The 15,807-nt window shown below is 47.0% G+C and overlaps 1 protein-coding gene across 4 annotated transcripts; it reads right to left on the bottom strand.

Annotated features, from left to right (window-relative positions):
- Positions 1–538: 538 nt before the first annotated feature.
- Positions 539–13,345, bottom strand: HSD17B7 (hydroxysteroid 17-beta dehydrogenase 7). Of its 4 annotated transcripts, XR_004001679.1 has the most exons (10): positions 13,245–13,345; positions 12,881–13,084; positions 11,139–11,231; positions 9,037–9,151; positions 8,264–8,458; positions 7,131–7,235; positions 5,095–5,151; positions 4,297–4,395; positions 1,606–1,770; positions 539–1,556 (listed from the first exon to the last, which is right to left on the bottom strand). XR_004001679.1 is itself a non-coding variant. In XM_030573288.1 (9 exons), the coding sequence occupies exons 1-9, from the start codon at positions 13,277–13,279 to the stop codon at positions 1,669–1,671; spliced, it is 1,005 nt and encodes a 334-aa protein (XP_030429148.1). In that variant the 5' UTR covers positions 13,280–13,345; the 3' UTR covers positions 539–1,668. The 4 variants fall into 4 exon arrangements, 3 of the variants coding, with proteins under 3 accessions (XP_030429148.1, XP_030429150.1, XP_030429151.1); XM_030573288.1 differs by having other exon boundaries at positions 539–1,770; XM_030573290.1 differs by lacking the exons at positions 539–1,556; positions 1,606–1,770; positions 4,297–4,395; positions 5,095–5,151; positions 9,037–9,151 and having other exon boundaries at positions 7,151–7,235.
- Positions 13,346–15,807: the final 2,462 nt, after the last annotated feature.

Raw genomic sequence — 15,807 nt, forward strand, 5'->3', positions numbered from 1 at the left:
TATTTAATAATGGGCTCTTCAGTCTAGCAGACAAAAATCTAACACAATCAAAACAGCTGAAGTTGAAGCTAGACAAATTTAGACTGGAAATACGTTGCAAATTTTTGACAGCGAGAGCAATTAACCATTGGAACAATTTACCAAGGGTTATAGTGGATTCTCCATCACTCACAATTTTTCAATCGGGATTGGATGTTTTTCTAAAGATCTGCTCTAGTTCAAAAAATTAGTGCAGGAAACTTCTCTGGTCTGTGCCATACAGGAGGTCAGACTAGATGAGCACAATGGTCTCTTCTGACTTTGGAATCTAGGGAAGATAGCTGGAGTGGCCCAGGTACCAATCATTGCTCACCCTACAGCTCCTATTAAGTTTGGGCACCTGTGTTTCCTCCCATCAGTGGCCAGCGAGATTGACCAGCAGTGATCCTGAAACAATGTGTGTTTGACAACTGAACAAAGCATCAGAGAGAAAAGGGTTACATGCCAAAAAGCCAAAGCACCACTTCAGATGAGACTAATCTTACAGCTCACTACAAGGTAAGTTACATGGACTTTTCTTTTATTACGGGAGAACAGAACCAGCTTATCTTCTTTTAGGAAGCCAAGGAAATCCTGGGACCTGACCTGATCTCAGTTTTGTCTCCTAAAGACACTCTCCCCTCTCCCAGGTGATCAGTTGTTTCTTTACATCCTCTCCCCCCCTCCATGTACCTGGTTCAATTACCACACTGCTCATGGTGTCTTTGGCACAGGCATGAGTTCTTCCTTGTGCAGCAGGTTGGTTTTCCCCAATCACCCTGAGTCAGGCCATCTTGTAGAATATGGTAGTTGTTCCATTGCTTGGGTAGCTAGACCTATTCCGTCTCAATGCTTACAATCAGTGGACTTGTGATTGTGCAATCCATGAGGAAAGCACTGAGCTGTCTTCTCTCCTCTGTCAGGTGAATAGTAACTGCAGTCCAGAACATAAACCACGTTGTGGGACACATATCAATGCTCACTACACAGCACCCACACATGTATCAAAATGATTTTGTAAATCTTGTGCCATGGCTGTGGGGGATGCCAAGATCTACTCATGCTTAAAAGATCAAAGCACACTACAGGGCTTCCAGCGAGCAGGAACCACATGGCCATAGTGTGCTGCAAGCTGGGGTGTCAAGCTGCAGTACTCTAGCATGCAGTGTCCATGTAGACATGTTGATCAGCTTTTGAAGAGTCTGACTTTAGCCGTCACATGTGGCTATCTAGGAAGCCTAGCACCTGAGGGGCCTTCTGCCCAACAGCAGCCCTTCCACCTATTTTCATCTTGTGCTCACACTGAGCTCTCAACTCATTCATGCTTTTTCTCAGTAGTTCTTGGAGGCTGAAGTTTATTGTAAAGACCATGACATGTACAGAAATAGAGGTCTCGTTTAGGCAAGTTACCAGAATGTGTAGAGAGCAATCCTGTACTGGACTCCAGGAGACTAAATAACTATTCAATCCCTCTCACACCTCCAATTCTAGGAGGATACTCCTTCCCAGACTGAGCAGAGGAGAGAGGTGCTAGAAAGCCACATGTCTCCAAGAAAGCCTCTACTGCAAATGCATAATACCCACTTAGAAGGAACTCCAATCTCACTAGTGCCAGAAAGATGTGTCACTAGAGGCCTTGTCTGGCTCTTGTTACTTGGGGCTCAAGGGAGCATTCAATCTTGCTAGAAAATGCTTCTCCAGTTCCAACAGCTTTTGATAAAATATTTCAGCAGTTTCTTCCTCCACATCCATCTGCAAGAAAACCAGAGCAGTAATATTAGACCAAGGGCGCTGCAAATGTGGACTGACATAGAACCTCTGGATGTTACCAGAGATGGGCAAAACCAAGTACAGGCTCAGTCTCCTCCTGAAAGGCACCCACTCAGCCACTTATGTCATGTGCCCAGGGAGCTGGTTAGGAGTGTAGCCCCAAATGACTGAGGGCTAGCATCTCCCACAGACGAGCTACAGCCCCAAATAAAAGAAAGCTGCTTCATGTGGGATAGCATGTGGCATCACTGTCTTTGGGGGAAGGAAAGTTCCCCCAGCATTAGCACAAGTTGCCAAGGACACAGGGGTAAACTGTAGCCTCTGCAGTGAGGAAACAGCAGCACAGGCCAGAAGGAACTTGCATGGTGTACACTACTGAAGCCCCTCCCCCTTGCCACCCCTCTGAGGCTCATTCAAGACAGTCAGCATTAACCACAACTGGAGGATGCAAAGGGTGAAATCTAGGCTTTCAGCTGGAGTCATCACCGCCTAACATCTTTTACTTCACTCTGACTCTGTAGAGGGAGTTCTCCTTTGCTATAGTATAATTGGCTGTGGGTTCTGGGACTGCAGCCCTTCAGCTGCCAAGCACCCCATGCCTGCCCACTGTACTCCTCCCTCTCCATTCCAGCCCTGCCTGGCCCGCTGCACTAAACTCCAGCTGCCCACCCAGAAATAGACGAAGTGTGTAATTAAATCAGATAGAACAAAGTTTGCTTTGTAAGCTCTTTGGTGCAGAGACTGTTATATCTATAACATGTCTAGCACAATGTTACGATCACAATAGATGTATTATCTTGTGTGCTTGCTACAAAGTCAAAGTAGAACTGTACAATCGGCACAGAGCCTGAATTGAGGACTAGTGGAACAGAAGGGGGCTTGTCAGAGCTTCCTAAGGAGAAGGCTACAAAAGAGTGAAAAAAGGAAGAAAATACTCCCTGTCTCACTGAACTACACATGTCGTGGTGGGCAGCAGTGAGAGGAGATCCTTTCTCCACCTCCCAGCAGCAGAAATCCTGCAGGTCTGCTCACACCTCTCAGTGGCTCTGAAGGGAATGGGAAAGGCTGGGCCTCACGCTGGTTTTGTTTGAACTCCTATGATCCAATTAAGTTCAAACCAATCCCCCTACTAGTCCACTGGGCTTCCATGTCCTCTTTGCAAGAAGTTGTATCAAGCCTTGTGCTGGTGATTCTGGTCTTGCTGCAGAAGGGTTGGGGACACTGTCCTGTAATGCCTACTTGAATGGCCACCTACCTATGCACTCAGTTAATACAAAGGCAGTGCATTCATATATAGTGAGATGCAGAGATTGGCAGGCTAGGTTGGGCACAGTGCAGTAGAGTATAAATGGTAGCAAGGGCAGAAGACTCAGGTTCTCAAGTAAGTGTTTTCAGCCCATATGTAACAGTCCAGCTCTTCCACTTTGTACTCCTAGGGGAATTCTATGCCACGGCATGTGTTCCTCTGCTGATTGCTTCGCTGTAGAAAAGTGGCTTTCTGACAGGGAAGCTACGAGAGTGGTCATGCACCATTCTCCAGCAGCATGGCCACGTTGTTTAGGGCACCCAGAGCAGCCAGCAGAGAGATAAATCACTGCAGTGGTAGGAGAGGAGGGGTGTTCTGGAGATATGCCAGTGATGGCTCCTATGATGCACTGGGCTTGCGTTCTACTCCCAGATGGGCTGGGGGAGTACAGGACTTCCTCTTCCCCTGCAGGGTGGCTGGGGCAGGGTGGGATCAGACCCAGCCCCAGAAATCTCCCCCAGCTGCAGGAAGCTCTGCCCCCACACCTTCTTGCTCCAATCACTCTTCACTACGGGGGGGGGGGGGGCGGGGGGGTGGAAGGGAGGAAGGAGAGGTGTCATTGAACAGGGAGCCACTCCATCTGCATTTCGACCCACCCCATACCCAACCCCCCCCACCCAGCCTCACGCCCTGCATCTGGAGGCCCCATCCAGCCCCACTGCCCCTACATCCAAACCCTGACCCCTGCGGAGCGACCCCTTGAACCTCAGTGAGCCCCACTCACTGCACCTGGACCACCGCAACAAGCCCCACACACTCTTGAACCCTGCTCCACCTAGCCCCACTCTCCCAGCACCTAGACTCCTGAGGCCCCCCACACCCAGGACCCCCCCCTCCACTGAGCCCCATTGCCCCTGCACCCAGAATGAGCCCCTCCTTGTGCATCCAGATCCCCTGCCTGTCCACAGGCCAGACAGAGAGTGCAGGATGTTTCTGGGGCAGTCCTAGCCCATGGGTTGTGTCAGACTTGGTGGTGAGGCTACACCTGACCCTGTGTCCTGGGGGAGGGAACTGCAGGGTGATCTCCCCACGCTATACAGCCAGGGACCTGTGTTACCCCCCTGCCATGCTGGAGCCTCCACATTTATTTATTGACAAATACAATTTGCAGATTTTTTCAATATTGTACACAAGATTTTTATTTACTTGGTGCAGAATACCATCAAGAGTAAATTGGACTTCAGAGTCTTTGCTGTATTTACCTTTCGGGACTCCACATAGTTCTTCCCCATTGGTGAAATACAGCTGTGATATTTCATTAGTGCATTCAGTGACTCTGGCTTTTGTCTGAAGAGCCATACCTTTAAAGACAATAGCATAGTTGTGTAGGCAGGCAGTCCAGCTTGTTCTGACAGCCTTGCATTTTAGAACAAAACAGCTTGGCAACATGCAGGGGGAAGAGGATGCCAGACTGTCCAGTCTCCTCAATGAGATATTCCACTTAACCTCCACAGAGGCAGCTGGCTGCTTTGCTCCCTGTGGTACTGGGAACAGCACAATCCATGCTCCTAATAGACATTAGTCACACTTACCATGTCTTTAGAGAGATATGCCATGATTCAACACAAGCTGCTTAAGGCAGTAGTTACTGGGTACAGTTTGATGACTTGTATTACAACCGTTTGTTCTGACTTACACAGTCCCTTCTGGCCCTACATCTATTAATACAGGTCCTGGTTTCGGTAAGACCAGAAGGGATCATCACAAGTGAGATCTAGAGACCACAGGGTCTCTCTGAAGGGGTTTATATATATATATTTAAATCGGTGAGGAAGAAGGTGAAAAGCTATTTGTTTGAAGAACCTCAAATACCAGCTTAGTGTCTTAATCACTTTCCACAGTAAGTGCTCAGATATGCAGGGCAAGAGTAGAGAAACACTGCTTTGTAGGTTTCCATCTGGCAGAGGAGGCATTCACAGTCAGCACCAGACACCTGGTGGCTGGGAGGAGTTACACACTGCAGATAAGCAGTGATTTGAGGTGAAAGCCATGCTACATACCTGAGCTTCTGCTCCATTGTACGGAGTTAGTGTGTAAGTCTTGGTGAAAAAGCGTATCTGAAAAAGAAGAAACAAGACATGAAATTTACTAGCACCTATACCTTGGAGCAGGGAATCAAGACTGAGCTCCTTGGAGGTCAGCAGTAGTGTCAAGACACAAGGCCCTCTGTTGCTAGTGGCCTAGCTAACAGCTCTCCCACCCCTTGAGTAAGGCCTACCTATGTACAGCTAGATGACCAGGTGTCCCTTTTCAGCCCAGGGCCACTGCAGATTCACTAGACCCATCCTGATGGCCAACACACCACCACCAGGTTACTCCCTGCTGCTGGAGGGTAGGGTGGGCACAGGGGACCAGCTAGCCCCCGTATATGCCTTTCTTCCAGCCACCTCCTTCTTGAGCTGGCTCCCAAGCAGTGGGTGGAGTACAATTTGTCACACCCTGTCATCCAATGAAAAGGGATTCAGTGAGGAGGCAGCCAGCAGTGAGAGTAGACTTAATTGGGTCTGGCACAGGCAGATTCCAACACCAAGCAGGTAGCAGTTTGTGGCAGCAGTGCTGAGGCCAAACAGAGCCAGCTGATCTGGGGACAGATAGAAAGGTGTCTGGCTGACAGACACAGGAAGTCTGTCTGTCTTTAGATAGCACGTGAATATTAGCAAGGCTGGAAAACTGAGGGCTGCAGAGAAAGAATAGGCACAGGATGAAACAATAAAGGAAAGAGGCAGGGAGAAAAGAGTAAAGGGAGGTGAAGGAAAGTGAAGTGTGTGGAAGAGGCCACTTTCCACCAGAGGTGTCAGGGAGAAACAAAATACACCTGAAAGCTGGGGACTTCACTGCTGAAGTTTGTATTCTCTTAAGAATCATTTTCCATGTGTAGGAACACTAAAGGTGAGTTGTTCAGAGGCACTGATTATCTAGTTCTGTTTCTACTGGAGTGGGAAGTTTCCCATATGCTAATGCATAGTGCTTTGAAAATACCAGCCTAGTTTGTAATTATGGTTCATGTGTTCAAGAACCGTCTCAGATTTGGGGTCCCTCTGCTTTTAGTTGCCCAGTTTCTGCTTAATTCCCAGAGATGCTGAGCACCAATAACTCTGATTGGGGCTATGGGAGTGGTGAGTGCTCAGCACCTCTGGGAAATGAACCTAAAGGCATGAGGCTGAGCAACCAGAGATCAAAGGCCATGTTAAAATCTGCTTCCCCATCTAGGGGCTCCCCACTAGCACCTCTCAGCAGCAATACTGATCTTGGGCCATAAAAGGTGATCCGTGGTAGAGTCCCCTTTCCAGCTCCAGAAAGCCTCACTCACTGCAGAGTGTCACCCCACTCTTGTGCTTTGGATTAAATTAACTGAAGGGAAATTCCCAGGCGTGGCTGTTTTAAGCTTCCTTTCTTTTCTAGCCTACACCTGTCCCAGATGCTAGCTCTCGATTTCCCAGAGGGGTATCTCTACCTGCCTGCTATCAAGATGGAGCATAATTCACCTACAGTTCCCTAAGGATTTCAACACCTGCTAACAGAGTGAAGCAGGAGATCCTTGCCATTCTGTTACAACTTGCATGGCAAAGGACTCCCTGTACCAGGATACAGCTTCTTCTCTCGCTGTTGCAGCACATGGCACACAGTAGTATCCCATCACAAGGCACTTAACCATGGGGCACCACCTAACTGGTAGCACTAGCTTCACATCCATTTACAAACAAATGGGCAAGGAAAAAATGGCTGGCTGTTCACCAGCCCTCTCCAAGCCTCTGCAGATAAGGAGCCTCATGCTATCTAGGCATCTCTTTGCTGAAACTCCACCTCCCAGACTGAACCTGCTCATTCTAAGGGCCAAATAGTCACTTTGCTTCACATTGGGTTGGGAAGTGGCCTTTTGCCAATCTGCTACATTTCCATTCATACTAGGAGCGAAGGAAACGGTACAACTGCTTTGGTGATAAAGCACTGTGTATACCCCAGGAGTGAAATGTCCAAGACCATCCCAGCCCAAAGAAGAGTTGAAAATAAACCCAGTTTCAGAGGGATTACTCACTATCCACATGATGGGCATAAGCAACTTCCAGAAGAAAGATGGCAGAATTCCATAAGTCAAGTTAGTCATCACAAGCCCTGGGCAAACTACACTGGAATACAGCCCCTGCAGAAGTGGGAGGAAAGGATACAAGCCAACAGTAAATGCTGCAAATCTGCTTGGAAAGCACACACCAGACAAGTATTTACAAGGCAGCTTGCACCTTCCAAAGGCCTCACAACAAAGTCAGCAGGTGTCCCTGCGCAGTAATGAACAGAGATGTGTAGAGAAGTATTATACATTCCTCATCCTTATTATATAGTTAAGCCCTCTCCCACCAAACAAGCAGCAGTAAGGGATGGCAACTCTTTCCAGAAAGAAGGCTGACACTTATGGACTGGCACAGAACAAGGGAAAGCAGCATTCATTCCAGTCACAGGCCCAAGACAAGGAAGGCCCTGCCTTTTGTCTGAGATTATAGCGTGATATGGTCAACAGTTCCCACACCAATATCCGTTGCCATGCCAGATTTTACAGGCCATCCAGTCATATTAGACAGGGCAAGTATTTTTAGAAGGGCTATCAACTCCTACCTCTGAGCATAAGCCACATCAGTAAGCAGAGGTTTCCCTTACAGGCAGGTTATTCTATAGTTGTTCCATATGAGTTGCTTGCACCTTCTGCTAAAATGTTTCTTAGCCAGTCTTAGGCAGGTTGCTAGATTAGATGGACTGCTTAGTTCGTGAGACAGAGCAGGCCAATCATCATGGGGATGACTCCACAGAATGGAAGGTTTATTATACATCAATACAATGCAGCCAATGAACACAGAATGTCTGTCCCAGAGGCAAGGCTACAGCTTCCAAGTATTTTGAAGGTAAGAGCTCAATTATGCGTCATGTTTGAAATCTAAAAGCAACTTCTGCAAACATTCCCCACCACATCCTACCAGTCATACCTACTTGAGACTCACCCTAGCCAAGCTCCTTCACATCCATGAGCAATCTATTAAGCAACTGAACACTGCTATGTGGAACAACTATGCATCAACATACTACTGCCACTGAAGAGCATCCCAGCTTATCAACATTTCTGAGGCTTTCATGCTCAAGTGTGACAGCTTTCCACATCATACCATAGGTAGACACCCTCACCTGCTTGTTAAAGTGCTTGTTCAGAGCCACACTAGCAAGGTCAGTGGCATACTTGGAGGAACTGTAAGACTCTTTGCCTTTGCTGTGCTGGTAGTCAGTGAGACTGAAAGCAGACTTCCTGGCATTGCTGGAAGAGGTCCAGATGAGCAGGGAGGGCTTTTCAAGGCAACATAGCAGAGGCTCAAGCTGCCGAATCTAAGGAGATAAGACAGTTATTGTCCTGGGATAATTACTGAAATGGATATTTGAAAATAATTCCTACTTCTCAGTTACACTGGTCTAGAGGGCAGGGGTTTGGGTTAACTGACTGCACAAACTAGTGGAGAATCACATCACTGGTGTACCTCAGACCCACATCCTGGTTGGTAGCATTTTATAGCCTGTTTGTATTCACTTTGCACAGGAGATAGGCTGCAAAGTAGTGAGAACCAGGTCCTTGTTTCTCTTAGGAGCCAACATATCTGCTGGCTGTGCAGAGTAGCCCTGAAGTAATTCTAACTCTTTCAGTAATTAGTGTTGCCTGCACATTGGGAAATCCCAGACCTGGCTGTCATTCAGCCACTAGGAGACAGCTGACCAGGCCAGGGTATGTACAGGGGATGGTGTGGGTTCCTGTCCTATGCCTGGGCCACTGTACATTGCTCAGCTACACTCCAGACTGGGTCAATGTACAGGAACACTGGAAGAGAGTTGAAACTGACTCATTTAATTCCTGCTCTATGCAAAACTGCACTGACCCAGAATCAGGGCCTGACTGCCAGAAGCAGCTGTACCAGTATAAAGTGCCCAAAGAAGTTGGTTTCAAACACCGCCTGCAGGCCATCTGCAGTGATGCAGTCTTCTTGAGTTATCAGCCCCTCTGCTGTGCTCAGCATGTGGACTGCTTTCCTAGAATACAGGACGACAGATTTTAGACAGAACTACAGCTTCTTTGGGTGACAATTTTATTGAACAATTCTAAAACATCCCCACTTACCAGTTTTAGCATTTTGACCAGCTCTAAAAAAGACTGGAAAAACTCCTTGCAGAACCAAATTCAGAAGCAGTTTTTATTTTGAAGGTTCAAAATAGTCTTTGGTTTGTCAAAAAAAAATGACTTGTTAAAAAGGAAACATTCTGATAATCTTAATTTAACAGCATAAATTTTGAAAAACAAAGGTCCCAATGGCAGGGTTTTTTGTTAGCTTTGTATTTTTAAAAACAAAAAATTGTTTAAAAAAAAGTCTTTCAACTGAACTTTGAAAGCCAGCTCCAATTTTTACTGAGATTTGATTTTGGAGATTTGTTATTACAACAGAAAACAGTTTAAAGAAAACTGCCCAGTTTGCTGCTCACAAACTAAATGGGAGCCTGTAACATGGGCTGTAACTCAGGAAAAGCAGTCTGGTTAGTGGTTAAAGCAAAAGATGAGAGTCAGGAGTTCCTGGCTCTGTCAGTCACTGAATTTGCACTCACTTAAGTTCCATGACTCTGTTTCCCTATATCGAGAGAGATGGGGATGACCTATTTCCCTATTTCAGAGGGATACAACAAATCATAATTCATTGCTCTTTGAGAAATATTTGATGCTCTGCAATGTTGTGGGTGATCTCCTGCTCTCTCCCAGCCTCCTGTGCACACCTACAGGCTGATCCTAAAGACTCAATGAAGGCTGTATGGTGACTCATTTCTATTAGTATTTTTGCCTCTCCATCTACAACCCCCATCTCATGCCTGGTAGGCCATTAATACATCTGAGTTGTCTGGTGGAATTCTTTCCTCCTTCCAGCTATCAAATCCATAGTCTCCACCTACAGCACCAGTTTTGCTTTCACACTTTTATGCTGTTTCAAGACCTGTGCAGACACCAGCCTATGTTAAGGATAACATTTATTTACAGATATGGTTACGTTGGTATAAAAATGCCTTATACCAGTATAGCTTACTCCTTCTTCCCATATAGGAATCAACTGTACCAGTATAAGCACTTGTATACTAGTAACTGTCTGTATGATGTGAGCTGTAATGCTCCAACCAGTACAGTTAAAGCTTTCCATGTCTGAGAAGTGAGCAAATGGATTTAGGCCTTCTTCAAACTATTCATGCCGGCCATCTTCAGCCTTGGCTCACATCCAGTTTCTCTTCTCCTGTTCTCAAGCTGTTAAACACAGATGTTAAGAGACTGTCAGAGGCAGAGACCTGACACTACCTTAACTATGGCATTCCCAGCATGCCTCTACAGCAGTCTCAACTCTACTTTTGATTTCCATCTGCCAATCAAGATCTTGCTGGTCTCTTTAAACAGAGAAGTCGCTCACCACCACCTCACCCCCTACTTCACTAGAGGCTCAAACCTAAGAAGCTCCTTACTTCTGCCTGCTATCTCTTTAATACCATTCCCTACCTCAATATGAGTCTCCTTCCTTCTCAGACTCCTCATACCTTCCCCACTGCCTTAAACATACTATTCCCCATGCTTTCAAGAACCTTCTTTAGACCAGGGATTCTCACAAACTTTTTGGTGACCACGTAATAACCTTGCGACTCCCTGAGGGATCATGACCCCCAGTTTGAGAACCCCTGTTATAATTCATTGAATCCAGTTTGGAACTGTAAACTCTTCTGAGCAGAAGGCCTTTGTAGGCCACCATGCACATTTATGACTTCCTAAGTAATGACTATAACAGAAAAAAGATTTGTTCACCTTTTAGCTAACCACCCACTCATTCAGTGTTTCATTAACCATCCCTCACATTATCAGCCATCTGAAATCTCAGTGAATCACTGGAACTTTCATTCATGCCATCATCCATTTCTTATCTCCCTTCTCCCTACTCGTCCAAGGACAAAACTAGGAAAATAAAAGTATCTGTTACTTAAGGATGGTATCTTGTACCCAGAAAAGAGACCAGAGATCAGTGCTTTGAAGTTAACATGCGTATTTGGCATGATCCCAGCATTCAGGAAGAGATAGTCCAAGCGCTGAAACCTACACAAAGGAAACACAAACAGTACGGTTTGTTATGGCTATTATCTATAGCATATCTTGTTTAAAAAAAAAACACCACACCCCACCCATCCCCAACACAGCTAATGCTAGTCCACAATGGAGAGAGAAGCTCAGAGACAAGTCATTTCTGTATTTTGATGTTCAAAGTAGTATTAAACTAATCATGAAGATGTCATTTCACAAAATAAAACCAGACATGATCCCGAGCGAGGATCCAGAATAAATTTCCCCAGATTCTGAGACTACTCAGATTCAAAGTTCTTGACTGAGCCCATTATAGGGATCTGAACGGTAAAATTCATTCTGAATATAAAAATCCCACAAAATCTGGAGTGTTGGGGGGGGGGTGTCAAATTTAGAGTCCTTAAAATATAACTGATGACAACACGTAATCCATTTTCCAAATGTCAGTTAGCTATCCAGAATTTTCTTCAAGAGAAAATAAGATTAGGTTAATTCAATGGGATTTAGGCACTTAACAGCCACAGGCTAATATCTGTGTTATAAAAATCCCAGGACCAACAGATATCACCACAGTAACTCTGCATTTACTACTTTCCAACTAACAATCTCAAAGCAGTATGTAAACAAAACTGTGCCACCCCTGAAACACAGGCAAGTGAGGAACCCAGACATGAGGACCTGCAATGGAAGAATAAGATTTCCTATTTTTGCCACCATCAGTTCAGCTCCTTTGGGGAGGATGGAAGCAATACTGGGAGCCTTAGTACATACATCCTGAGGCTGATGCATTTTTGCTATGTTGTCTACCCGCTCAGAGCAGACCTAGATGGCTCTCCTGCTTCAGAAGAGCTAGTGGAAGCAACATTGGGAAGGCTTTAGAGGAACTTGGAAAACCAACTCTCCTGTTCAAGATATGATATTGTGGCCACCAACATTAAGGCAAGTGGCAAACAGACCACTTCCTGTCTGAAGCTGCCCTGTGTCCTGGTTTCAGGGAAAAGCTTTAGCATTTCAGGCTCAGTGGTGTACTTTTGGACTGTGGTAAGTGAAACAGGTCACTGCGGCAGCTAAAGAGGTAAGATTGGGTGGGGGGGGAAAGGTGGACACACACACACCAGAAGAGGGGCTTGTAGCATTCCTATGCTGTGTACACATTGAATTTCCATATTTTGTGAAGCATGGTGCCCAAGACACTGGTTACACAAGGACTTTGCAGAGCCTGACAGGACTTAGTTGGTGTTGGTCTTGCTTTGAGCAGGGGTTTGGACTAGATGATCTCCTGAGGGCTCTTCCAACCCTAATCTTCTATGAGTCTAGAACTGCTGCCTGAAGCAAATGCAAGCTGAGCAAGGAGTTTCCCCTTTGCCCTATGCACACTAAAGGATAGCATTTGGAAAAGAGATTTGAACAGCACCAGCTGAGCTCAAGGAGGGCATCTCTCAGCCCTGTCCCTCTATTCTGAGTGGAAAAAACTGACTGTGCTTCAGGCTTATTTCAAGGCCTGGCTCCCAGTGCCACACGCAGAACAGGGTGGGCCGGAAAGAGACACCTGCTGGATGCAGCAGGTTGAACCGGAGGGGTCCCTGTTGCCCGCTCACCTCAGCCAGGGCTAGGGACATAGCACCCACCCGCCACAAGCCCGGGCGCACTCAGTCTCCACACACCTGCGCTGGATCTCGCTGGCTGCCCGCAGGACGGACTCCAGGCTGCTGACATCCAGGCGCACGAGGGTGACCTGGGCGGTCGGGTGGGCGGCCAGCAGCACGGCCTTGGTGGCACTAGCCTTCTGCATGCTCCGGCAGGCCAGGCAGAGCCGGACCCCAGCGTCCTCCCGCAGCAACCGCTTGCATAGGGCGGAGCCGATTCCACTGCAACAGCCCAGGGAGAGAAAAGCCGGGTCAGCGCGGGGCCGCCTCCAACCCCAACCCGATCCCGATCCCCCCGCCCCTGGGGTCCCATCAGGGAGCCCACCCCACACAGAGACAGAGTCCCGCCAGCTGGACGAGGGTGTTCCCGTCGCCGCCTCACCTGCTGGCGCCGGTGACCAGCACCACGGGCTGCATCGCGCGGGCCAGAGCGAGCACAATAACCTAGCGAGCTTCAGCGGGCGCCGTTACACGCCGCTCTGCCGGCCCCGCCCACTCTGGTTCCTCTCCCCGCCTCCGCCTCGCTCCCGTAGACACCGCCCGGCACAGCAACCTTCCAATCAGGGAGCTCGCGGAGGCCTGGGGCTGTGGCGTGACTGTGGGTTCATGGGCTGGCACGGACTGAGCGGCGCCCAATCACCGCGGGGCTGCCTGGGCGGTCAGCAAAGTTGGGGTGGGCTGAGTGGAGCATCTTCCGCAATGCCCGCGGGGCTCCCGGCCTCTCCCCCACGGCAGGGGCGGGCTTGGGGCTCAGGGTTACCAGAGGGCCAGTCCCCCGCAGGGCGGGGTTACAGTTTCTATTTGGACTCTCCAACATGTATAAGTGTAATGGCCTCCCGAGTAAATGTCAAGTCCATGTCTCTGCAGACAGGCCATCCAGGCGTATTTCTCTGTAGAGCTCATTTTTCCCAGCAGGGGCTGACGGCTCAGCAAGTACCCATGAAAGTCTTAGCAAGATGTGGGCCTGATGTTGTACTGTACATAGATTCATAGACTCTAGGACGGGAAGGGACCTCGAGAGGTCATCGAGTCCAGTCCCCTGCGCTCATGGCAGGACCAAATACTGTCTAGACCATCCCTGATAGACATTTATCTAACCTACTCTTAAATATCTCCAGAGATGGAGATTCCACAACCTGCCTAGGCAATTTATTCCAGTGTTTAACTACCCTGATAGTTAGGAACTTTTTCTTAATGTCCAACCTAAATCTCCCTCCCTGCAGTTTAAGCCCATTGCTTCTTGTTCTACCATTGGAGGCTAAGGTGAACAAGTTTTCTCCCTCCTCCTGATGACACCCTTTTAGATACCTGAAAACTGCTATCATGTCCCCTCTCAGTCTTCTCTTTTCCAAACTAAACAAACCCAATTCCTTCAGCCTTCCTTCATAGGTCATGTTCTCAAGACCTTTAATCATTCTTGTTGCTCTTCTCTGGACCCTCTCCAATTTCTCCACATCTTTCTTGAAATGTGGTGCCGAGAACTGGACACAATACTCCAGTTGAGGCGTCACCAGCGCAGAGTAAAGCAGAAGAATGACTTCTCGTGTCTTGTTTACAACACACCTATTAATGCACCCCAGAATCACATTTGCTTTTTTTGCAACAATATCACACTGTTGACTCATATTTAGCTTGTGGTCCAGTATGACCCCTAGATATCTTTCTGCCATACTCCTTCCTAGACAGTCTCTTCCCATTCTGTATGTGTGAAACTGATTGTTCCTTCCTAAGTGGAGCACTTTGCATTTGTCTTTATTAAGCTTCATCCGGTTTACCTCAGATCATTTCTCCAATTTGTCCAGATCATTTTGAATATTGACCCTGTCCTCCAAAGCAGTTGCAATCCCTCCCAGTTTGGTATCATCTGCAAACTTAATAAGAGTACTTTCTATGCCAACATCTAAGTCGTTGATGAAGATATTGAACAGAGCCGGTCCCAAAACAGACCCCCGCCGAACCCCACTTGTTATACCTTTCCAGCAGGATTGGGAGCCATTAATAACTACTCTCTGAGTACGGTTATCCAGCCAGTTATGTACCCACCTTATAGTAGCCCCATCTAAATTGTATTTGCCTAGTTTATCGATAAGGATATCATGTGAGACCATATCAAATGCCTTACTAAAGTCTAGGTATACCACATCCACCGCTTCTCCCTTATCCACAAGACTCGTTATCCTATCAAAGAAAGCTATCAGATTGGTTTGACACAATTTGTTCTTTACAAATCCTGTCACCTTACCACCTTCCAAGTGTTTGCAGATTATTTCCTTAATTACTTGCTCCATTATCTTCCCTGGCACAGAAGTTAAACTAACTGGTCTGTAGTTTCCTGGGTTGTTTTTATTTCCCTTTTTATAGATGGGCACTACATTTGCCCCTTTCCAGTCTTCTGGAATCTCTCCCATCACCCATGACTTTCTAAAGATAATAGCTAGAGGCTCAGATACCTCCTATATTAGCTCCTTGAGTATTCTAGGATGCATTTCATCAGGCCCTGGTGACTTGCAGGCATCTAACTTTTCTAAGTGATTTTTAACTTGCTCTTTTTTTATTTTATCTTCTAAACCTATCCCCTTCCCATAAGCATTCACTATTTTGGACATTCCTTCAGACTTCTCAGTGAAGACCGAAACAAAGAAGTCATTAAGCATCTCTGCCATTTCCAAGTTTCCTGTTACTGTTTCTCCCTCCTCACTGAGCAGTGGGCCTACCCTGTCCTTGGTCTTCCTCTTGCTTCTAACGTATTGATAAAAAGTCTTCTTGTTTCCCTTTATTCCCGTAGCTAGTTTGAGCTCATTTTGTGCCTTTGCCTTTCTAATCTTGCCCCTGCATTCCTGTGTTATTTGCCTATATTCATCCTTTGTAATCTGACCTAATTTCCATTTTTTATATGACTCCTTTTTATTTTGCAGGCTCCCTTTCAGCAACGCAGCAGTCTTAAG

This window comes from Gopherus evgoodei, chromosome 8 (assembly GCF_007399415.2).
Source record: "Gopherus evgoodei ecotype Sinaloan lineage chromosome 8, rGopEvg1_v1.p, whole genome shotgun sequence".
Lineage (NCBI taxonomy): Eukaryota > Metazoa > Chordata > Testudines > Testudinidae > Gopherus > Gopherus evgoodei.

Coding starts and splice junctions, on each gene's coding strand:
- HSD17B7 (XM_030573288.1), bottom strand. CDS start 13,279: ATGCAGCCCGTGGTGCTGGTCACCGGCGCCAGCAG. Junction 13,085..13,244: donor CTGGTCACCGGCGCCAGCAG/GTGAGGCGGCGA, acceptor GGGCTGTTGCAG/TGGAATCGGCTCCGCCCTAT. Junction 11,232..12,880: donor GCCAGCGAGATCCAGCGCAG/GTGTGTGGAGAC, acceptor TCCTTTGTGTAG/GTTTCAGCGCTTGGACTATC.